This window comes from Rattus rattus, chromosome 11, assembly GCF_011064425.1.
Source record: "Rattus rattus isolate New Zealand chromosome 11, Rrattus_CSIRO_v1, whole genome shotgun sequence".
Classification (NCBI taxonomy): domain Eukaryota; kingdom Metazoa; phylum Chordata; class Mammalia; order Rodentia; family Muridae; genus Rattus; species Rattus rattus.
This window is the reverse complement of record NC_046164.1, coordinates 73885040-73908439: the sequence shown is the minus strand read 5'-3', so window position 1 is coordinate 73908439 and position 23400 is coordinate 73885040. Positions and strand designations below refer to the sequence as shown.

The following is a 23400-nucleotide window of genomic DNA, read 5'->3' as shown; positions in this document are numbered from 1 at the left end:
TTGGATCCCCGGCACTACAATAAATAAAGGCAAGGAACACGGATGGGGCTTTCTGGCTCAGGGCAAGTGCTGGCAGGGGCTGCATCTTGGGGTGTGCCCTAGCTCAGGCACTGCGGAGGGAGATTAGGAGGGAGGTTACGGACAGTTCCAGTAGAAGCAGCTCTGAGGTCTTTCCCCTATCTGCCCGCCCTAGGCGTGGACAGCTCCACTAAGCATCCGGAGGGGATGAGCTTCCTCATTTGTTTTACTACCTTTCTCCCTAAGGCCAAAGGCTTCCTTTGTTCTGCTTGCTCTTTGAAAGAAAGAAACGTCTTCTGGTGGGGACAAGCTGTACCTAGCTAGCAGAGCCTGCTTAGCATCGCAAGAGTCCCTGCCTCTTTCTAGAGGTGAGCTTTTGAGCTGAGTCAGTTTGGCTCCCTTCCAGCCAAGACCAGAAGTGGCGGCTGCAATGCAGGGGCCATTAAAGGAACTATTTTTAGCCTGTTTTAATCTTATTCAGCACAGGCGGTGAAATACAGTCCTGAAAGTAGCCAGACCAAGAAGATGCCAGCAGGGAAAAAGTCCCAGGCAACTAGGTCAGGAAAAAGACAAGATTTTACTGTGTGCACTGGGTGGGGGTGGGGTGGGGGGGACCCTCAGAGGCTCACACTGCAGAAGACAGCAGAGAAGGTGCTGCGTAGAAAACCTGGCTCTCCTGTGCTCTACATCACCAACAAAAATGAGGGATGAGAAGGGACAGAAAGTTCAATGCCTTCGAAGACGGGCTAGGACAAAAGGCATTCGGGGAGATTGTTAAAAACATACTTACTGGGCTGGAGAGATGGCTCAGTGGTTAAGAGCCCCGACTGTTCTTCCAGAGGTCCTGAGTTCAAATCCCAGCAACCACATGGTGGCTCACAACCATCTGTAAAGAGATCTGATGCCTTCCTCCGGTGTGTCTGAAGACAGCTACAGTATACTTATATATAAGAAAGGAATAAATCTTAAAAAAAAAAAAAAATTCTTCCTTGGCCCATCTCAGGTCGGCTGAGTTGGAAGATTTGGAGTAGGGCTTGGGAAAGTGCTTTTGGAATGAGTTTATAGTGAGGTACTCATAGGTAGTTTGAGGGCCTCTGGCTGAAGAGAGCCTATCTCTGTGAGTCAGAGGAATGGGGCAGTGTGGGGTGAGACATAGACATTTTAGGCTACCCTGAGGTACCATTCTCCTGCTGGACTCTACTTTGGCAGGTATTGGTGTCTCCCAGCTTCTCTCTCTTCTTAAAAAGATGTATTTATGGGGTTGGGGATTTAGCTCAGCGGTAGAGCACTTGCCTAGCAAGTGCAAGGCCCTGGGTTCAGTCCCCAGCTCCGAAAAAAAGAAAAAAAAAAAGATGTATTTATTTATCATATATGAGTACACTGTCGCTGTCTTCAGACACACCAGAAGAGAGCATCAGATCCCATTACAGATGGTTGTGAGCCACCATGTGGTTGCTCGGAATTGAACTCAGGACCTCTGGGAGAGCAGTCAGTGCTCTTAACCACTGAGCCATCTCTCCACGCCCCAGCTTCTCTTAAGAAACATTTTTTTAGGGGTTGGGGATTTAGCTTAGTGGTAGAGTGCTTGCCTAGGAAGCACAAGGCCCTGGGTTCGATCCCCAGCTCCGAAAAAAAGAACCAAAAAAAAAAGAAAGAAACATTTTTTTAAGTTAAGCCTGTGTAATGGAGGTGGTTGTGTATATGGATGAATGCAGGGGCTATGGAGGGACCAGATGCATTGGATCCCTGAAGCGGAGTTACAGGCGTTGTAAGCCACCCGCCATGGATGCTGGGAAACAATCTGGGGGCCTCTATAAGAGACGTACACGTTCTTAACTACTGAGCCCTCTCATCTTTGCAGGCCCATCTTCCCCCAAATCCTCATCTTTAAGATGCTCAGCTGAAAGGACAGAAAACGCAGTTTCTGTATGAGAGGCCCATGCTGTCATGAATAATCTACTTAGAGTAGATGTCTTAGTCAGTCTGTGAAGAGACACCATGGCTGAGACAACTCTTGTAAAGGGAAACATTTAATTGGGGCTGGCTTTGTTTCAGAGGTTTAGCCCACTAGCATCAAGGTAGGAAGCATGGCATGCAGGCAGACATAGTGCTGGAGGAACTGAGAGTTTACACATCTTGATTCGCAGACAGCAGGAGACCGTCACACGAGGCCTAGTTTGACTTCAAAGCTTGCCTCCCCAGTGACACACTTCTTCACTTCACAAGGCCACATGTCCTAACAGTGCCAGCCCCTGCATTTAGACACGAGTCTCTGGGAAACACATTCCTATTCAAGCTACCATGGATGTGTCTATAAAGTGCTCCAGCATTGTTCTATAAGGGGGAAAAAAGCTTGAAAAATCTTGACTGAAACTATAATAAAAGGTACAATTACTTTGTCTTTGAGTTAGCAAACTAGACTATACTTCCAAAAATAGTTATTATTTATCGCTGAGATAATGTGTTAGGTAGTCCAGCTGCCCTCAAACTTCCTATGCAGCAGAAAGTGACCTTGAATCTGTGACTCTCCTGACTCTCCCTCACGCTGGGATTATGGGCATGCACCAGTAAGGCTGCTTTATGTGTTGCAGGGAACCCAGGGTTTCATGAGTTCTAGGCAAACACTCGAGCAACAGATATCCCTAGCCTGCAGACACGGACGAATTCTTACTTTTCTGGTTTTTGAGGCAGTGTCTCTCTACATAACCCTGGCTGTCCTAGAAGTCACTATGTAGTCCATGCTGGCCTTGAACTCACGGAGACCCACTTGCCTTTGCCTCCAAAGTGCCCCTCAATAGTTCTCAACTACTTTCCACTCTGTATCTTGGTTCTCATTACTTTTAGTGCTGAGGAACGACACCACTTGCATGTGCCCCACTGACGTCCTCAGCCTTGTCTTTTACTTCTCAAGCTGAATTGTGAATTTAACGTTGGTTGAGGTCAGAGAGCAGAGTCTTTTCAGACAAGTGTCTGAGGATCCTCAGGATGGGGAGCTGGGGGGTGGGCTCTTCTTTTTGTGTGCTGAGGACTGCACCCCCAGGCCTTCAGTATACAAGGCAAGTGGTCTACAGTGAGCTTCACTCCTGGACCCCAGAGGAGATAGCTTTGCAAACATTTCCCCAGCATTTTTGTCTTTTCTTTTGAGACAGGGTCTCACTGGGACGCTCTGGCTGGCCTGGAACTCTCAGAGATCTGCCTGGCCCCACCTCTGAAGACCTGGAAGTAAAGCCCCTCAAGTGTTACGTGGTCTCACTCTCCTATCTGAAAGTATTAATTAAACCTAACGCGCTTAGCTTCTATGATGGTTGTATGTGCTTGGCCCAGGGAGTGGCACTATTAGAAGTTATGGCCCTGTTGGAGTGGGTGTGTCACTGTGGGCTTGGGCTTTAAGAGCCTCATCCCAGCTGCTTGGAAGTCAGTCTTGCATTAGCAGCCTTCAGATGAAGATATAGAACTCTCAGCCGCTCCTGCACCATGTCTGCCTGGATGCCGCCATGTTTCCGCCTTGATGATAATGGACTGAACCTCTGAACCTGTAAGCCAGCCCCAATTAAACATTATCCTTATGAGAGCTGCCTTGGTCATGGTGTCTGCTCACAGCAGTAAAACCCTAAGACAGCTTCTGAGCACAGATCTGCTTGTCCATGTCCCTGGTCTCAGTCTCTCGCTACGACAAGGGCATCATCTGTTCTACATGACATCCCAGCACCCGCCTCACTGACCACAGAGAGAATGAAGGCTGAGGAAGGAATATCTGGATGTGCTGACGTGGGCTTCTCTGGCAGCGTCCTAATCAGTAGGACCTAGGCTGAGAGGTACCAAGATGCTTTGTGAGATGAGCAGGTACCACCTCCATCTCTCGGCCACCCTTACAACCCGCATCCAGAAAGTCTTCATGCTGCCATGGTCCCCCTGATCCTGACTGCCCAAGGAGCGACAAACAGGCCATTTGGTCACATGACATTTTAATTAGCCGGTGTCTTTGGAAAATATCAAGAACCACAGGCGGCCAAAGCAAAACTCAGATACCCAGGAGTCAGGGCAGGGCTTGGGGGCTGACAGGTAGAGAGGGAAGTTTGTCAGCGGTGGCTGAAGAATCCCTGAGGGTGGTTATATTTAAACGGCTTCATCCTACTTGGACCCCTAGAGAAACAAAAGGGAGAGCAGTTAATAGCATGCCTTCTGGGCTGATAAAATAAATTACAGTTCACTCACCAGAGAATGCCATGTGGCGGTCACTGGGGGAAAGTTAGAGCTGCATAGTTCAGACACAGGGCACAGTGAGGAGGTGAGAAACCAGACCACACTGGTGAAGGAGTGACATCATCTTTGTAAAAGTGTCTCTATGTGCTTACAAACGTGTGAACCTGGAGGATCCCTTAATCAGACATTTTGGGGACAGTGCCCAAACATGCTCTGGAGCATTGCTTATAATGTTATCAACAAACACTTTATGTCTACAGTTGCAAAGGAACAAGACTGTGCACTGCGCGGCCAGGAAGCAACGGAACGCAACCAGAGCGCCAACACCAAAGCCTGTTTGTTCCAGGAAGGCCCAGTCATGGCCAAGCAGGCCAGGATCTATCTTCAAAGTTCCTCCTGTGAAGATTTCAGCAGTAACTCTGGGTCCTCAGGTAAAATCTTTACAGAGGGACATGTTTCACACAGCTCCATAAAGATGAACATCTGTAAGAAGGGCTCCTTCCTTGTCCATCTCTGTCCATGACTGACATCCAACAAGCAGTAACGGGGCTCGCTGGGACTCGGTCTAAGGAAGTATGTGTGCAGGACAGTTTTTTCCCAGCACAGGTCAGAGTCAAATGGGAAGAAGCGAGTGGAGTGTGCAAGCCACGCAGAGCAAGCCGTCAGCAGCATCCCCCATGGCCTCTGCTTCCGGAAGACTGTAACTGTAAACTGGAGTGAGCCCTTTCATCCATGATGTCTTATCACAATAGAAAAAGAACTAAGACACATGTGAGCGGGCAGCAGAGAATAGAAAAACTAGGGAAAGTTTTACTCTTCTCCAGTGGCTGAGGGTACTAAAACCTTCTCCAGCCTGTACTGTGCTGACACTTCTCACACAGTACGTGCTGCTTGGAGGTGAAATAGAGGCTCCTCATCTCCGAGGTGGAAGCTAGAACTGGAACTGAGACCATTCATGGCATTATAAGCCTCCACAGCAGAGGCTGCACCCAGGCAGAGTGGTGAAGTCTCAGTCCAAGCTCCAGCTAAGGTCACCAGCTCACAGCAGCACCCTGCACTCAGCCTCTTGATGACCAGAACCCCAGCAGTCAGCTGGACTCCCGGCCAAGAACCTTGCAAGCCACCCATCAGTTACGATGTTCAGTCCTGCCGCAGCAGGGATACAGCTCAACACGTGAGGAAATGAGTCTTCCAGGAACCATTCGAGAGGAAGCAAGCACAAGCTGTGTGGGGCTCCCCATCCTGCAGATGCTGGAGAGGCGGGAGAGGTGGCAAGAGCTGAGACTTCACGCAGACCACTGCAGAGCGCAAGACTCAGGCTGGCACTTGGCGGTCAGCTCTGCCTCCTGTAGCCACTTGGGACATTTCTGGTTATTATTAAACGCCACCATGAGCCAGGGCGGCAGAGGTGCCAGACAAGAGGGACAGTGCTAGGACACCTCCCTGTACGTTACAACTGACTTCGCAAGAATAAGACGGAGAGCAAGGTGAGGAACTTTTGGTCTTGTTTATTCTGTAGCTAAGGCTAGCCTTGAACTGGTGGCAGTCCTCCTGCTTCCAACTTCCAAGTGCTAAGATTACAGGCGTCAGTCGTGACACCGGGCCTGACAGATTATAAAAATAATCCAAACAAGGCTCCTCTTTTCCTGCTTTGTCCACAACAGAAGGAGACTAAGAAATATTCTCTAGGGTTTTGAAAGTAAGAAAGCAAACAAACAAACACATGAGGGGACAGGAAAGAAACTCTAATGGAAAACGAGTCTGAGGTACTGCGAGCCCACACATGTTGCCAGGAGCATACTCTGAGCCCTGAACTTGAAGCAGCAATAGTCTGAGAGCTGTACACAGATTATCTGAGTCAGCCTGAGCTCCAGAGAAGGTATCACTCCCCACTTCAGCCCCAAGACCAGGGCTCAGTGCTGGCTGGAATGGAGTCTCGCTAAGGGCTCAGACCTTAGCATGCTCACCTGCCTGCCTTCCAGAAGAGCTGTTTTTGTTTTCCCCTGTGCTGTCTGATTGCCCGCTGTGTTGAGTCTCACCATGGGACTCAGATGCTGCAAACTCACCAGGGACAGTGGGGATGCACCACCACCCAAAGTGCTCGCTTGGATGCCAAAAGTAAACAGACCCTGCAGTTTCCCACAGAAACAAAGCTCAGTCAAAGCTTTGTAGCACGGCTTAGTACAGTTTCCTTGGCTGCTTGCTCCAGGGGATGACCAAGAACAGGAGAGCCACGTTGCGGTAGCAGGGAAGTCTCAGGAAGGGGAAAACAAGGTTTTCCTGGAAATCTGGCAGCAGAGTTTTCTGCTACAAAGACAGATGCTCTATGTGCCCGGCCCTGTCCGGTGAGACCTAGTCTAGAGGCTGAGATCTCTGTCCGTGTCCTCATGAGAAGTCACCTCTACTCACCTAAAGAGCCTCAGGCACATCTTCTCCTGGGGAAATTCCTTGGGGCCCTCTACGCTGTCATCATGGCTCTCGGTCTCCAGGTACACATCCAGCAGCACACACAGCCTCTGCAGCTGGTTGGTCAAGAGCTGGTGACTAGGCCGAGGGCCACAGAGCTCCCGATAGCACACATTGACTTCACTCTCCATAGCCTGTGGGGGTGGGAAGCCAGCACCTCAGCAATTGCGCCTCAGTATGGCTGAGCACATGGTCACGCCTTCACCTCATGGCTGACCTGATGCACAAGAGCTACGGCTGCTGCCTGCACAGGAGCTGTACCCAGAGCTGTGCCACAACCTCATCCAGAGATCCTGTTTCCTCAAGACAATGGGGTCCTGATTACCACCCACCGTCCCACCCCAGATACCAGCAAGGAACACGGGTATGTAGAGGAAGATGTGCTCTGGGCCACAGGCTACAGAGACCCACCACGAGGCATGGCCCTGGGCAGCAGCTACAGTGCCCTCACTGAATCTGAGTCTGCTATGGTGCTTCTGCGTCTGCTTACCATCACAGAGGCCAAGGTGACTCGACTTCAAGACAAGCTTTGGTTTGATTTTAGAGGTAGGGTCTCACTGTGTTGCTTTGGCTGGCCCGGAACTTACTGTGCAGACCAAGCTGGTCTGTTCTGCCTCCCCAGTGCTGCCACCGCACCTTGCTGAAGGGAGTGTAGGAAACCCCGAGTGGATGTGGGTTGTTGGCATGAAGTAGCCTATCTAGGACCCTCGCCTCAGACCCACACGAGTACAGCAAAGCCTACCCCTGCCCGACATGAGGCTAGGAGGAATGCCTGAGCCTTTTCTTCTGATCTGTGTGTAGATGTTGATGGTGTATACAGAAAATGTCCACCACAGCTTTCTCTTTCTGAGATTTACAGCCAGGAGACGGCTCCCTATAGTCCGCTCCTGCTGAGGTTGGCTAAACCCACCTTCTTGATCTGTCTCTGTACCACAACCCTGCTTCTCTATTGAACCTTACACAACAAACATGCTGGGCTTGGGGATGGCCTAAGGTCTCTCCAGCAGTCAGACCACCGGATCCAGCTGTCTGTGTGTCTGTCTGCTCCTCACTGTGTCGCCACCCCAGGTGCTGGAGTGGTTGGTGCACAGACACTTCGCTAGTTAACAGTGCTAAACGGGAAACACTGTGGGAAATTAAGCGGCGAGCATGTTCTGTAGATCCTGGTACATCCCTGTCCTGAGACTGACACACTGCCCACCTCTCTAGGGTTCCCTGTCCTCCTGCCACCCATGTGGGCCTTACCCGAATGTTGTCATCGTTGCTGTTGGTTTTCTCCCCTTTCCAGTTTAGACAGAGTCGGAAAACAGGTGGGATGGAGGAGTAGCCAGGGTTCAGTACCACAGCAGCCTGAAGCTTAGCTGAGAAGGGAGAGGCAAAAGAATCAGTATTGGGCTGGGGATTTAGCTCAGTGGTAGAGCGCTTACCTAGGAAGCGCAAGGCCCTGGGTTCGGTCCCCAGCTCCAAAAAAAAAGAGCCAAAAAAAAAAAAAAAAAAAAAAAAAAAAAAAAAAGAATCAGTATTACCCAGCCTTCCCTGGTGGTCTCCACATGTCCCAGAGTCAACACAAATGCCTCCTGTAAGTGCAGTGCTGCTGAGTGCTGACACTGACGGTCTCAGAATGGGAGCCGAGCTGCCAGGTCCTCGGGGTAAGGTACAGCGACTCTGGTTCCTCCAAAGACCCTGTTCTACCTGATGGTGTTTGTCAATGGACTAAACCTGCTACCTGGAGAAGTGTCATAATTAAAAAAAAAAGTGTGCATGTGTGTGTTTGCCTTGTTTGATGGTTTGCCTCCATGTATCTTGGCACCGACATGTATGCTGCACCTTCGGGGGCCAGAAGAGGGCATTGGATCCCTGGGACTGTTGTGAGCTGCCATGTGGGTGCTGGAGATTGACCTCAGGTCCTCTGGATGAGCAGCTCCTAACCACTGAGCCATCTCTCCAGCTCCTTTCGTCTGTCTGTCTCTCCCTCTCTGTCTCTCCCCAACTCCTTTTCTTCCTTCCTTCCTTCCTCCCTTCCTTCCTTCCTATCTTTCTTTAAAAAAAAAAAAAAAAAGAATCCTTTGTTACTCTTAAGAGAGTCCCATGTAGCTCAAGGTAGCCTCAGATTCAATACATAATGAAGGGCAACCTTGAACTCCTTATCCTCCTGCTCTAACTCCCACAGTGGACTAGTGGCAAACGGTCCCAGCTTCTCATGTCACATTGGTCAGAGGGAGGCTCTGACAGAAATGTCTCCCAGAGAGTAGCTGCAAAAGTACAAGACTGAGCTCAACTGGAACTGCTGGGCAGCGGATGTGCATGCACAATCAGAGAATAAGCTATCTCCTACGAAGTTTCCCTCTATTGACAGACAGCCTTTGACCCCTTCTTCCCCAGGGGTGCCGGGATTAGACACACTCCACTCCATTCCACACGCTGACGTGGCTTCTGGGAACCAAGTTCAGGTCATTAGGATTATGCAGTAAGAGCTCTGACCCACCGGGCCTTCTCCCTGGCTCCTAGATCTTTGAACTGGTGCTTCTGATTTGGCTCCTGTGCATTACCCAGAGATTTATACAAGAAGTCGGCTCCCTGTGCTGCTGCCAGGTTGAACCTGGAGAAGTGGGCTCTAGTGAGAGGTAGTTGGGTTCTGGATGAGAGGGAATTGCCTTCTGAAAGGATTAAGTCTTCTTGCAAGACTCTGCTTAGTGTCCAGAGCACTGTTATAGAACAGCCTTGGCTCCTAACTCGCTCGGCTTCCTTTTCACCTGTGCCACCTTCTCCACATCGCTGTACTGTCACCAGCCATGAAGCCCCTGGGACTTCCAGCCTTCAAAAAGTAAAGCTAAACTAGGCTACACATGGTGGTTCGTGTGTGCAATCCCAGTGCTCTGGAGGCTAAGAAAAAAAGATCAGAGTTCAAGGCCAGCCTGAGCTGATCTCAAAGACAAAATTAAAACAGTGTGGCAGTGCGTGCCTTCCGTCCCAGAGGCAGATGGATCTCTGTGAGTTCTAGGCCAGCTAGAGCTACATGAGACTCTGTCTCAACAAACAAACACTCACACACACACACACACACACACACACACACACACACACACACACAGCCAATAGGACTGCTCAGTAGGAAAAGGTGTCTGCTCCTCATGACTGGAGTTTGATCCCAGGAACCCACAAGGTTTAAGGAAAGAAGTGACTCCCTCAAGCTGTCCTCTGATAACTGGTGCACGTGTGTGTCTTACACCTGAATGCACACACATACATTAAATAAATTTAATAAAAATTGTAACAAGCAAACCCACACACTCATGAGCTAAATAAGCTCTTCTTTATTACGCTTCCAGCTTTGGGAAATTAATTTTGTTTAGCTTATCGTTTGTGGTACTGGGGAATAAATCTAAGGTCTCAGGTATGCTAGGCAAGTGTTCTACCCCTAAACTATATCCCCAGTCCACAAAGTTCCTTACATCACTCAGCCTACTGACAACTGAAGGATCACACCATCTTCCTCAGCCCAGTGATCACAGCTGAGGTGGGGTAGGACAACAGCCTAGCGCCTGAGCATGGTCAGTGGCCCCTGGGAAGGCCCTGGCAGATGTCAGAAGAGGAGGGAACCACAGGGTTCCAGACTCCATGGGGCTTGTGTAGAAGGAGGGAAGGGGTGTGGTTTGCAACCCCATAAGAGCAACAATACCAACCAACCAGAGCTTCCAGGGACAAAACCACCATCCCATGGCTCCAGCTGCATATGTAGCAGAGGATGGCCTTGTTGGACACTAATAGGAGAAGCCCTTGGTCCTGCCAAGGCTGGACCCCCCAGTGTAGGAGAGAGTCAGGGCAGGGAGGTAGGAAGGGGTGGATGGGTGGGGGAAACATCCTCATAGAAGAAGGGGAATGGGAGTTTGATAGGGGGTTTATGGATGGGAAACTGGGAAAGGGGATAACATTTGAAATGTAAATGAAAAAATATCCAATTTAAAAAAAAAAAAAAAAGGAGGGTCTGTTATCCAAACTTCACAATCCAAGAAACAGCCCTGCCCTTCTGTTAGCCAGAAAAAGAAGTAAAACGAAAGCAAAGGTGAGAGCAAGCTCAGCCAGACTTTCCTCAGCTAGTGAAACTGGCTGTCACTAGTGTGTGTAAATCCCCATAGAGGAGTCCAGGACCTTTTTGCTTCTTTTGGGCAACTTCCAGGCATGTGTGGTACTTCAGAGCCATCGCCTACCTGTTCCCCTTTCGATAAGCGCTAGGTAGTAGAGGTTGGTGTCCCCAGCCAGTCCGGCCTCTACAATGTCCTTAGTGAAGTGCAGCTCCTAGAACAGTAACCAGTATGAGCTGCTGCTCCTTTAAAGCCTCTGCACTGATGGCAGGGCTTGGGGACAGGGACTGATGGGTGACATGCTCACAGGACTCTAGTTCTACCTACCATGTAATCTTCATGGGCCATTATCACCCACTTTACCAGTCGGGAAACAACCTTGGCAGGGAAGAGGTACTGGCACTCGCTGGTGACTGGCACAATGCCATGTTCTAAAAGAGAGCAAGGCAGCAGACATTACAGGTAGAAATCAGAGGCCACAGTTGGGGGACTGGCATCTGCCTGTGGCTCGCTGGAGGGCTCAGGTGGCCTTGCCACTTGTCCAGTACATCTGATGCTCAAGCAGTACCTGCTCATACACGACAGGAACAGAGGCATTCACCTGCCGTCCCTTCACGCAGGGACCCAGCACCTGCCTTCATGGTGCTCTATCCTTAATGCAAACAATGCGTAGCAAAACATAGCCCTGAGGCCACAACCAGCACCAGTGCCTCTGTGGCACCAACTGCTAATTAGATCAAATAGCTGAGAGCGCTGCCTTCTCTCAGCTGACCTTGACTGGAAAACCAACTGCAGTGTTCTGTGTCAGTTCCCTGCTGGTGTTTCAACAAATATGCCATCGCAGGGACGCTATCTGATGACAATCATCCAACCGTGACAATGCTGGCAATGCTGAGTGGGGAGCATGGCCTGAGGGAGGGATGTGTGGTGCCACCCTGGACATCAGGGTCCACAGGAAACCAAGGAAGTGGCCTGGACCAGGGAAGGGGGTTCCTGTATCCAGGTGGGTCCTGGACAACCAGCCTAGCTTGACAGTGATTCTTCTCATTCACTAATTTTATTTTACTTTATTTTTTGGATTTTTGAGACAGGGTTTCTCTGTGTAGCCCTAGATATCCTGGAACTTGCTTTACAGACCAGGCTGGCCTCAAACTCACAGAGGTCTGCCTGCCTCTGCCTCCTGAGTGCTGGGACTAAAGGCCTGTGCCACCAACACCCAGCAGATAGTAATTCTTTAATACCAAAAAAGGTCTGACTCCCCCCAAAACCTTACCCCTACCCTACAAACGTCTTGTAAATACCCAGCAAGTTTTTACTGAATTCACTAAGAAGCTACTTGGCCACTACCGAGGTCAGTGGTTCATCATAGTCACCTGGGAGCTTAGAAGACAATCCAGGGGCTCCGCTGTACTTGGAAGCGCTTGCTCAGTGGGTCTTAGGAGAAGGATGGCAGGGTGACCCTGCATACCCACAACCTGAATGTGAGCTCAGTGAACACAGGACCCATTGTTCCTCCTCTCAGGCTGTATGGGGCACCAGCATGAATTAGACTCTCATTAAACACTGCCAAGTGCATACGGATCTGTGATGCATGCACCTAGGACGCGCTGCCTTGATGAACCTGTGAACCTGTGCCAATGGCTTTGGTGTCCTCTGGGAGGGCTGACACAGAACCAATGAGTCTGCAGGGAGCCCAGACCTCGTCTGAATGGGCCTGGGGCTTTCCCCACTGCCTAACATCTCCCGCTCAGTAAGGCCAGAACACAGGTCTCTCTGATCTGTAATCAGGATTTACAAGTTCTGAGGGAAAAGGTGTGGTCTCTGCTCATATGTTGACAGAGTCCTGTCAGGCCCTAGTCCCTGCCCCAGCTTACCCAGAGATGCGAACTGTTTGTGGAGAGCCAGGCGGGACTGTACCCTGGTCTTGAGCAGTTTCATGGTGGTCTCCATGTGGCTAGCGCTCTGTGAGTGGTCAGCCATCACCGTGTGCTAATAGTGAATGACAATGAAGGACACATGTGAGAGCTCCCTGTCCTTCCGCCAGGGACTGCCACCTCCCCCAGGACCAGCCAGACTGCACAGCCATGTCCTAAGGCAGGTGCTATTTGGGAATGGCTGCTTGCCCACTACAGCAGGTAAAATGCTAAGTCCTGGCAAAAACACAAGATACCAGGGTTCCATGAATCTGTGACCAGCTTCTGAGAAAAGGCAGGTGTCTGCCCTAGGACTCTGCCCATCCTCACTTGTAGCATCCCCAAGGGCAGCAAATGCTGGCTGTGCCATTCTGGGCAAGACCAAGAGAGCTTTGGTTTAGATGGCACAAAGCTCCTAGGGAAGCCAAGTCATTCCAACGCTTGGAGACTGGGTGGGGTATTTTAGTGCCCTGAGCACTAAATGGAGGTCAGATCATAGCCTCAAAGGAAGACATCCTGCTAGATCAGAACCCTAAGAAGCTATCAGAGGCCTTCTCTAATGTGTCCAGGAAGAGGAGAGGTAGAGCCCTTCAGCCAAGGAGGCAGGGTCAGAATACACACCTGGGGCTGCTCTTTGGGGAAGTGGAGGCCACCCAGCTTCTGTACCCACAAGTAGGGGTGACCTAACTCAAGTACATAGTCTCTCAAAGTCAGGATGCTGGAAAACACAAGACAAGACAGAATAAAATAACTGTATGAGTTGGGAATGCAGCTCAGGAGCCGCATGCTCACACAAGGCTGGACGCTCATCCCGACTGCTGCATGGCCCAGGACACAGTCCTTCTGCATCCCAGTCCCACAAGCTGAAACTCCCTAACTGCATGAGATCAACCCCTGGGATTTATCTCCATCATTCACTTCTTTTTGCCTTGGAACCTTTGCGTCATAAGGCAGCTCTCAAGAAGGCAAGCCGCGCCAACCTCTTCACTGCACTACCCACTGCAAAGCGGCTTTTAAATCTCAAGCAATCGAGAACTCAAATGCAGACATTGTTTTTGTGGTAGTTTGTACTTTTTTCTGAACCTTTGCTGAATTTATGCCTGTGCCTTAAGTTTTTGTTTCGTCAGGGTTATCTTTTTCTTCCTCCGTGCAGCATCCTGTTGGCTTTGGAACCCTGTGTCCCTTTTCTTCCAGGATCATCACGGCGTGAAGGGAGTTGTATAGGTTACTCGGGCCATGAGGGCTGTAAGGTCATCTGCACGTCTCATGCACTTTGTTCAATGACTAGAGCATCTACACCCTACCTGGGATATGCAGCACTGTTCTGCACTTTTAAGCATTCTTCTCTGGCCACTGACCCTGTGTCTGGCCCTCACTCTTCCGCCTAGGCACACCTACTGACTCCATGTTATACAGCCCAATGGCACCCGTGGCTTATTTAAAGTGACATCTTTCAGACACTTTCCAGATATGTATACCCTTGATGTCCTGGGCAGTCTCACAGGTCTTCGTAAAGTGAACATGAAGATTTAAACTTCTTGATTTGCATGATTTTGTAGGGCTTCTGGGTCAAGAGATTAGTGATCCATTTTCACAATTACCTCAGGCCACTTCCAGACATTTATTATAGATACTGGGTATTTTGGTTGGTGGTTGTTTGGTTGGATTTTGGGGGTACTAGGGATCTACCCCCCCACAGTACCACAGAGCCACATCCCTAACACTCGTACCCTACACTTCCCAATCTTTCATCTTCCCATGACATCCCTTTGCCTTCTACATAAGAACGGGAAGATGTCCCCTCCAGCCCCAAGGTCCTCTGGGTGGCCTCTGGCCCTAATAGGTCTCCAGCTTGGCCTGGACCTCCAGATATAGCCACAGACTCGGGAAAAGTTGAAGCCCTGTTTACTCACCCAACTTTATCAAACTGATACTGATTGGCTGGATTTGGAGTTTTCTTTCCATGATCTCCAGGATACAAGCAGCTCAAGACCGAGTCAGGAGACAGTAAGTCACTGCGGAAGCAAAGACTGCAGTGAAAACGCTGGCCGACATGGAGCCTCAGAGTGGACCTGGGCATTGGAGAGTGGCAACGCACCACTCAGCCCTCAGGATGTCAACCACCATCTTTTTCTTGTTGTTGGGTTTTTTGTTTTTGAATTTTTTTTGGGGGGGTGGGGAGGAGGAGTGAAGAGGGAATAAGATTTCTCTGTGTAGCCTTGGCTGTTCTGAAACTCACTCTAGGCTGGCCTTATAGATAAATTCAGAGCTCTGCCTGCCCTTGCCTCGTGTGCTGGGATCAAAGGCCCCGACACGCCTGTCTCTACCGCCATCGTTCACTGAATGCTTCCTGTGAGTCCAATCATTTGTGTGCTTCAAGCCAGTGGACTCTTCACAAACCTCGTGAACAGAAAGGATCATCAACCCAGTTCTCAAGGCTTTAAAAGACAGGACACTGAAGCTCAAATCACACTCTGTGATCAGGAAGAAGAACTTTTTTTCTTTATTTTGTGCACATGCGTGCCCTGTGGCACAGAGGGCAGTTTTCAGCAGTCACTTCTTGTCCACATCCTACTGAGGAAGGGCTCTCTGTCTCTGCCTGGTATGGTACACTCCAGGCAGTCCGGGCTGAAGGGTAAGTCATAGCTGTGTTTTTCAGGAGCTCTAAGAACTGCACTCAGGTCACTGAGCTAGGTACCAAGTGCTTTTGTCTACGAAGCCATCTCCCTGGCCCTTGAGAACGGGAGTCTTTAGTATTTTGTTTCGCTTCGCTGTTTTTAAAATGATCCCTTCCAGGATTATATTGCAGGCTGAGAACATAACTGAGCTGGTAAAGTGCTTGCCACACAGCATGATCCTGAGGTCAATGACCACCATCAGAATAAAACCTAGCACAGCAGTGCACACCTCAAGCTGATGAGGAGGGGGACCAGGCTTTCTGGCCACCAGTCTAGTGGAGTCTGTAGACGCCAGGTTCAGTGAGGCCTGTTTCAAAAGTAAGGCAGAGAGTGGCTGAGGGTGGCTAATGTCCTCTGGCCCCCACACACGTGTATCTGAACATGTGCACAGACACACAGACAAGTTATCAGGCCCCCACACCTGTATATGCACATGAACAAACACACAGATAAATTATCTGGTGGCCAGGCATTACTTTGGAGAAGGAAAGCCACATGAAATTATAAATAGAAATCCTGTCAGAAATAGTTAATAATTTTACATGAGCAATTAAATTTTTACAAGTGACCTGGACACTGAGCACAGGTCCTTGATGATGCAATTTCTCTACACTGTACATATGGAAAGACGACATACATCTGTAGGGTATGGTGGAGTAACTTGACAAATGGATTCAATGAGCAATGATTATAGACACTTAGCATCTCTACCTCACTAAACTTACTTAGTCTTCCGGAACTAGGGTCTTACTATGTATCTTAGCCTGGAACTTTCTACATAGCCCAGCTAGAACTTGAACTCAAGAATTCAAGAAGCAGGAGGATCTCTGTGAATTGGAAGGTCTACATAGCAAGTTCCATGCCAGCCAAGACTATACAGTGACACCGAGAGAGAGAGAGAGAGAGAGAGAGAGAGAGAGAGAGAGAGAGAGAGAGACAGACTGAGACCTAGAACTGCTCAGTGAAGGAAAAACTTGACTAACATGTGAAACTTAAGACGGAACAAGTTCTAGGCTCCTTCTGCTGGGAACAAGGCTAACTGCACCCACATGACCAGGAAGCCCAAACTCCCTAGGCTGCAGAAGCCTGAAGAGAGAGCAGCAGACACTAAGTGCAGGCTCTAAAGCCAGGAACTCCTCCTCCCATCTGGCAGAATGGAAAGCGCTAGGCAGAGCTCTGCTGCCTGAGGTACCACACCTGTGCCTTTCTGGGGCTCAGGGTTCCCTCTGCAGCGGACAGCAGGCCCGGGTGCTAGGAGAGGGCAGTGATCCTCTCAGTGCAGCAGGATAGGTCACCCCAGTCCTTTCAGTCCTCTGTTCTTTCATTCCAGACCACAGAACAAGACTACCAACGTCAGGGCATCCCAGGGGCGCTGTCAGGGCGTCCTAGGGGCGCTGTGGCTGCCTGGTTACAGTCCTCCACTTACCACCGAATTAAGACAAAATTGGGGACTGAACTCAGCTGGGAAACAATATCCTGGCACCCTGGGACAAAACTGAGAAAAAGGCCAAAATCTGTTATTTTGGTCACGTCCCATACCTTGTTCACACATTTACACGCATTATTGGCTGTAAAAAGCCTGTGGCTCTGCTCTAAAAGCAAATATGATTTTTATCTGCTATGGATTAAGAGATCTCACAGATGTAAATCAGAGAGCACTTCTAAATTTCAGTAACTGTCAGGATTCCCAAACTCTGGGGACACAGTAACAGAAATCAGCAATGGCAAAGGATCCTGTGACAGCCAGAGGGAGGACTAGGGAACAGGGCTCTCGGCATGTCCCCCTTCCACGCCCTCCCTCCCATCTGTCTGCCCGCCCGTCTGTCTGTCCTCATACCCTGCACTGATGGGGGTGATCAGCTCCATGGCGGTCGTCACTTTGGCTTTCACTGTCATGATGTTGAGGTTCATGAGATAGAAGAAAGTCAGATGGAGCACACTGTTGTCTGCAGGAGCGGGAAAAGAGCTCAGTTATCAATCACACCAGAGGCCAGGCGTGGTGTGCACATATTTAATCCCAGCTCTTAGAAGGCTAAGAAGCAAGAGGATGTCTAAGTTCTCAGCCACCTGGAGTACATAGAAGTTCTAGAACAGCCAGGACTGCTAAAGTCCCATCTCAAAAGAATAATAAAAACAAAAACACCACGCCATGTAAAATGAAAATCGGTCAGAGTGGCAGTTCAGAGGGTAAAGTCACATGCCACCTGATGGTCTCAGCTCAATTCCTGAGACATTCACAGAAAGAATCAATCCCCAATGTTCTCTGACTTCCATATGCATGCATGCTGCAGTGGTACAGACAGAGAGACGCACGCACGTGCGTGGGCACACACACACACACACACACACACACATTTTTTAAACGGAGGAAAAGCAGAACTAGGACACTGAAATACTACAGGCAGAGTCTCCAGCTGTCTGGACGCTTTGCACCGACCGCTGACCGAGCTCTTGGGTACTGCGGAGCTAAGTGAATGCAGACAGACCTTTGCACTTCAGATCCAGCAGAACAGACAGCGGGTGCCTTTTCAGCATCTCCTTGCGCTTGTCATCCAACTGAACCCCGAGTGTGGGCCGACGCCTCTTCTGGAAAAAGGAAAACCCAAGCGTGAGTCACGTGAATCTCCTCTTTGCAACTCTACCTCCCAGAGTCTCAGCACAGCTGCATGGGACTCTCCTGCCTCGGCTATCCCACTGCCAGGCTCTTGTCCCAGCAGACGCTTCTTCAGTCCCCCTCCTTTTGCTCTCAGGACTGTGGTCCTGGAAAACATCAGCATGGCTGATAACGTTCCCACCACAGAAGACGGGCTTACCGTGGTCTGCTCCTCTTCAGCATCCGAGTCGCTCTCATCATCTGAAGCGGCAGAGAAGGCAATGAGGAGTGAGGTAACTGCAGAGGTGCCCGGATGACGAACCTCCCCCTCAGGGACTGAGGGGCCCACTCACATGGTCCTTTGTGTGAGTTCTTCATAAGTATTGAATTAACTAGCTACTTCTTACTCGGTATAGAAAACATCATGGGAAGAATGACATAATCCTAGCAGCCCTGGCTTTCTGAGCGTGCTTGCATGAACTTGCCCACATGGGCACACGAGGCCGGACATTGTCCTCTGGATGCACTCATCAGTCAGCTCTCCACCTTATTTTTGTTTTTTGGAAACAGGACTTATATAGTCCTGGCTGTCCTGGAACTCACTCTACAGACCAGGCTGGCCTCAAACTTACAGAGGCCATTTGCCTCTGCCTCCCGAGTGCTGGATTAAAGGCGTGAACCAACACACCCAGCTGTTGTTTATTTATTTTGAGGTTGTCTTTCACAGAGCTGGACATTCCAGCTATAGGGGCTGGCCAGCCAGCTCCTAGATCTGCCTTTCTCCAACCCCAGCATTGAAGGTAGGAGCAGACCCTGTCATGCCCAGGTTTGTGTTGTGCTGTGTGTGTTGTGTTGTGTGTATGTTGTGTTATGTGTGTTGTGTTGTTGTGTGCGTGTTGTGTGTGTTGTGCTGTGTTGTGTGTGTTATGTGTGTTATGTTGTTGTGTGTGTTGTGTTGTGTGTGTTATGTGTGTTGTGTGTGTGTTGTGTGTGTGTGTTGTGTGTGTGTTGTGCTGTGTTGTGTGTTGTGTGTGTGTGTGTTGTGTGTGTTGTGTTGTTGATGTGGGTGCTGGGGATCAGAACTCAGGTCTTCATGTTTGTGCAGCAAGCACTTTACCTGCTGAGCCAGCTCCCCAGCCTCCAGGCCTGGTTTCCCAGAGTCTTTTAAATGTCGTTTTTATGCAGCATAAAGCCCTTTGTTGGAGGTAGTTTTAAGAGCAGCATAAGTAGCAAGGGCTGCTGGTATAATTAGAGGGTTGCTGTATGAAGAAGACAAGACCGCTCTTTCATGTAATCCACACAATAATTCTAGATGAAGAATTTGTCTTTCTTTTGGGGGACAACAAGGGAACACTGAGACAGTTCAATGTCACTTAGACTGGCCTGGAAGCTACTTTATTGACCAATCTGGGTTCAAATCTGTGTAAATTTTCTTGCCACGACCTCCAGAATTCAGGGATTATGGGCATTTACCTATATCCAGCTACCTTTTACAATGAGTCAAACATGTTTCCTGCCTTCCTCAGGGTCAAAGTGCTCCTGGGTGCTAGTGGGTGGCAGGGCTGAAATCCAAAGGCTGCACTGGAGACTCTGGGACTGAGCTCTCTTGGGCCCACCCTGAAACTCCTGCTAAACAGCCCCAGTCCAGCCATTTCTCAAAGGACTGAGACCTCGGCAGTGATCTATATCCTTGGTGAGTATCCTATTCGCCATGTTACCTTGGGAGTCCTCGGGGGGCTTGAAAAGGGCTTTGGCTTCATCCACACTGCCTTCAATCGCCACAGACAACGTCTTATCTGGAGGTGAGAAAGGGCCTCTTGGAAAAGCTGCTGAGTGCGACCTCTGCTGCACTCCCTGCTCCTGACTGACTGAGTGGGCAGGCACACGCACGCCACACAGAGGAGACAGCACCTCAAGTCCTTTCTCTATGGCTGCTAAGAACAAATAATGCAGTGCACTGCTTCCCAGCTAAACGTCCCCGAGACCGGTGCAAAGCCAGGAACACAGACCGGGGTTGGTCACCCACAGGACTCTTCTACCAGCTATCTATCCTAAGAAAGTTCGCACCCAGAAGCCGGCTCCTGTCCCCATCCCACCCTCTGTAAAAAGTTCTGTATTCTGCATGTCACCGAGCCCCTGGCCTGCCTGTCCCATCCTACTGGGCAGCAGAGAAGAGCAGATACGGACACAGATGCTGCGGCCTAGTCCCAGACGCGAGTGAATCCCGTCCCACTCATTACTGGATTTGTGACCTGGAAGCCAGACTTACTGACCGGAGGCTCAGTTCCATATCTGTAAGGGGGAGACTTGGGAACTAGTAGCAGTTGAGTGGCAGGAAGTCAAGAAGCTAAGGGTTACATTTTAGATGCATTATCAGTTTTGGGGTGAGGAATGTAGCACAGAAGGGCACACAGGTAACATGCGTAAGGCTGTGGCTTTGCTCCTGAGCACCACACAGCCGTAACTCAATACACTCTGGAGTCTCGCGGCCGTGAGCTGTGGCGTACCATCAGTAGAGACACGCAGAGAAGCTTAGGGCTCATGAAGTAGCAAACCGCAGTCAGCAGATGGAGCAATGACTGGACTTGAGCCTGTCTCTCTAGCACTCAGTAACAACCTGCTCCACTCTGCCTAATGTGTCATGCGTAGACTCTCGGCACATTTCTGTGGAACTCTGGGCTCCTACTGCTGTGAGCAAGTAAGACAGTCTAGTTTCTCTACCTTTTTCTTTCCTGATGGTAGTGAGACATAAGTCAGGGCTTAAGCTACACCCCAGCTCCTCCTCCCCCGTCTTAGGGGTAGGAATGTCACAGAACGCTGATACCATTTGCCCAACTACACTATGAGGAAGGATGGAAGACGTCCCCCAACAGCCACCTACTGCTTTATATCTGGAAACCATCCCATCCCAGCCAAGCAAGCAGGACCCCAGGTGAGCGCTGGGAACTGCCTTGAGGAACCAGTTCACACCTCCACATGCCAGGCAGTCACTCCACCAGAGTCACAGCCCTTACCTACAACAGGCTTTTTAATAGTTTAGTCTTGAATTCTACAGGAAAATAGAAGTGCAAACAGTAGAGCTTTAAACACAAGAGGAAGTTACTCACCCTGTCTAGGGGGCTGGGAGGAGGTCATATGAGCTGGGGACGGCAACGGAAGAGAACAGAGGGGGAGGAGACGGACGGACAAGGAGACACAAGAAAAGACATAGTAATGTCCAGGTGCCATGGCTGGGACAGGGCATGCACAGGAATAGTATATGTCTGTCTGGTGCCATGGGAGAAGGTGTGAACAGAAGAAAAGTGCTAAGTGAAAGCTGCCCTGGGCAGAGCCAAAACTTTAAAACCCTTAGCAGAGGCAAGGCTGGCCTGAGTGGCCAGGGCTCCATCCTCTCACGGGGCAGTGCACCACAAATCATGTAGGCTGTTCCAGGCCTGGAGAAGCCTGGGAGGGCTGCCTAGGACCAGAGTTCACCAAGCACCCCACCCCCAAAAACACACCAAGAGACACCAATCCACCTGCCAAGTGAGTCTTGACGGAGCAAGCACCTGAGAGCCAACACAGGCCGTCTGGGCACTGTCCCTAAGAGCTGTACAGCCAGGTTCTTAAAAATCCAAAGCCCTCCAATCTGACATGTCCATCACATAATCAAGCCCCAGGCTAGCTGCTGTAGCAGCCATGTTGAAGGAACAAAGGGGAGATGGCCTCTGCCACCTGAGGACTCTTGGGCAAAGCTGGGAGCTCTCCTGGCAGGTAGCCCTTCCTCACTATAGCGGCTTCTCCCATGGCCCCCTCCCCGCCCAGCCCCATACTCACCACAGGCCTGCCCATATGCGGTGGCCTGCACAAAGAGCACGTAGAGGGGAGGCGGCAGGTGCCTGGCGGTCTCGTACTGCTTGTGAGCCTGGTCGAACGGCATGAACAGGTACTCTTGCACCGGCAGGGAAGCCTGCAGGCAACAGGAGGTTTTAGTCTCCACATGGAGGCTTTGGGACTATGCTTCACTCTTTTGGCTGAACTGGAGAGTAAGTCCAGGCCCTTGAACAAGTGAGGCAAACATTCCATTACTAAGCTCTGTCACCCAGCGGCCAGTATTTACAAAAATGATATATAATAAACTAGTAGAACTATGGTGAAACAAAAGCTAAATATAAAAACATATATTTTACAACAGCAAGAAGAAAATGGAAAACGAAAAGATGTTACTTGCACATTTCCAACAGAATCAGAAAACTATTAAGGGTCTGAGAGTGCCTCAGGCAAAACAGGAAAGGGGTGGAGGGAGGATGGAAAGAAAGGAAAAGAGCAATGTATTGTGCTCACCATCACAAGTCCCTGGTGAAATGAAAAATACAAAACAAAAAGCAGGGACATCCTGGGTGAGCAGGGAGAGGCACTCGCTACCACACGGCGGAAGGGGGAAGCCGATTCCTGCAAGGTGTCCTCCAACCTCCACCTTCATGACATACACATACATGCACACAACGTACACATACACAGACGCACAAACATACAAATAACTTTAAAGACACCCTCCAAACTAGCTAAGACTAGGAGCAATAGCAGTTTCAAGCACTAGCGAGGATCCTGACGGATCTCAAGTTCCACTGTAGGAATCTGTGAATGCGCGGTCACTCTAGGAAACGGTAACAGAGGCTATCGAAGCTAAATGCATGCATAGAAGAAGCTACGTGACCCGGCAGTTTTACACCTAGGTACACACACCACAGAGATATGGACAGTTGAGGACCAAAAAACACGTATAACAATACTCAAAGGCACATTATAAGAGACCCAGTCTGGGAATATTTGAAATCAAATTATTATAAAAAACAAACAAAAAAATTGATACTCAGAGTAACACAGATAAATTTTTAAAATACCACTGGGCAAAAGAAACCAGACACCAAAGAGTTTGTATGATTCTATTTATATAAAGCTCAAGTCCAGAGAAAGCTAGTCTATGATGTTAAAAGCCAAAATAGGGCTGCAGAGATGGCTCAGTGGTTAAGAGCACTGACTGCTCTTCCTGAGGTCCTGAGTTCAATTCCCAGCAACCACATGGTGGCTCACAACCATCTGTAATGAGATCTGATGCCCTCTTCTGGTGTGTCTGAAGACATCGACGGTGTACTCACATACATGAAATAAATAAATCTTTAAAAAAAAAAAAAAAGCCAAAATAATGGTTACTGAGGGGCAGGAGAATGTGGTGTCTGGGAGCTGGAAATAAAACGACGGCCTAGGCTGGAAAGACAGCTCAGCAGTTGAAGGGCACTGACTGCTCTTCAATATGTCCTGGGTTCCGTTCCCAGCACCCACACGGGTTACATGGTGGCTCACGACCACCTATAATTCTAGTTCTAGAAGATCCAACCCCTTCTGATTTCTCAGGTACCAGGCACATATGTGGTGCATATACATTTATAAGGCAAAACATTCATACA

General features: G+C 49.6%; 1 protein-coding gene across 5 annotated transcripts in view; it reads right to left on the bottom strand.

Annotated features, from left to right (window-relative positions):
• Positions 1 to 3966: 3966 nt before the first annotated feature.
• Thoc5 (THO complex 5) overlaps positions 3967 to 23400 on the bottom strand; it is a 32137-nt gene continuing 12703 nt past the window's right edge. For 2 of the 5 annotated variants that reach the window (XM_032916314.1, XM_032916315.1), the window contains exons 8-21: positions 21770 to 21902; positions 21061 to 21093; positions 19672 to 19749; positions 18174 to 18214; positions 17847 to 17946; positions 17198 to 17306; positions 14596 to 14697; positions 13304 to 13400; positions 12644 to 12758; positions 11097 to 11200; positions 10896 to 10983; positions 7933 to 8048; positions 6631 to 6821; positions 3967 to 4161 (exon numbers count right to left, since the gene is read on the bottom strand). In XM_032916314.1, coding sequence (XP_032772205.1) covers positions 4098 to 4161; positions 6631 to 6821; positions 7933 to 8048; positions 10896 to 10983; positions 11097 to 11200; positions 12644 to 12758; positions 13304 to 13400; positions 14596 to 14697; positions 17198 to 17306; positions 17847 to 17946; positions 18174 to 18214; positions 19672 to 19749; positions 21061 to 21093; positions 21770 to 21902 — 1371 coding nt within the window. In that variant the 3' untranslated portion in view covers positions 3967 to 4097. The remainder of the gene's footprint in view (positions 4162 to 6630; positions 6822 to 7932; positions 8049 to 10895; positions 10984 to 11096; positions 11201 to 12643; positions 12759 to 13303; positions 13401 to 14595; positions 14698 to 17197; positions 17307 to 17846; positions 17947 to 18173; positions 18215 to 19671; positions 19750 to 21060; positions 21094 to 21769; positions 21903 to 23400) is intronic. The other 3 variants (XM_032916316.1, XM_032916318.1, XM_032916317.1) reach the window with 3 other exon arrangements.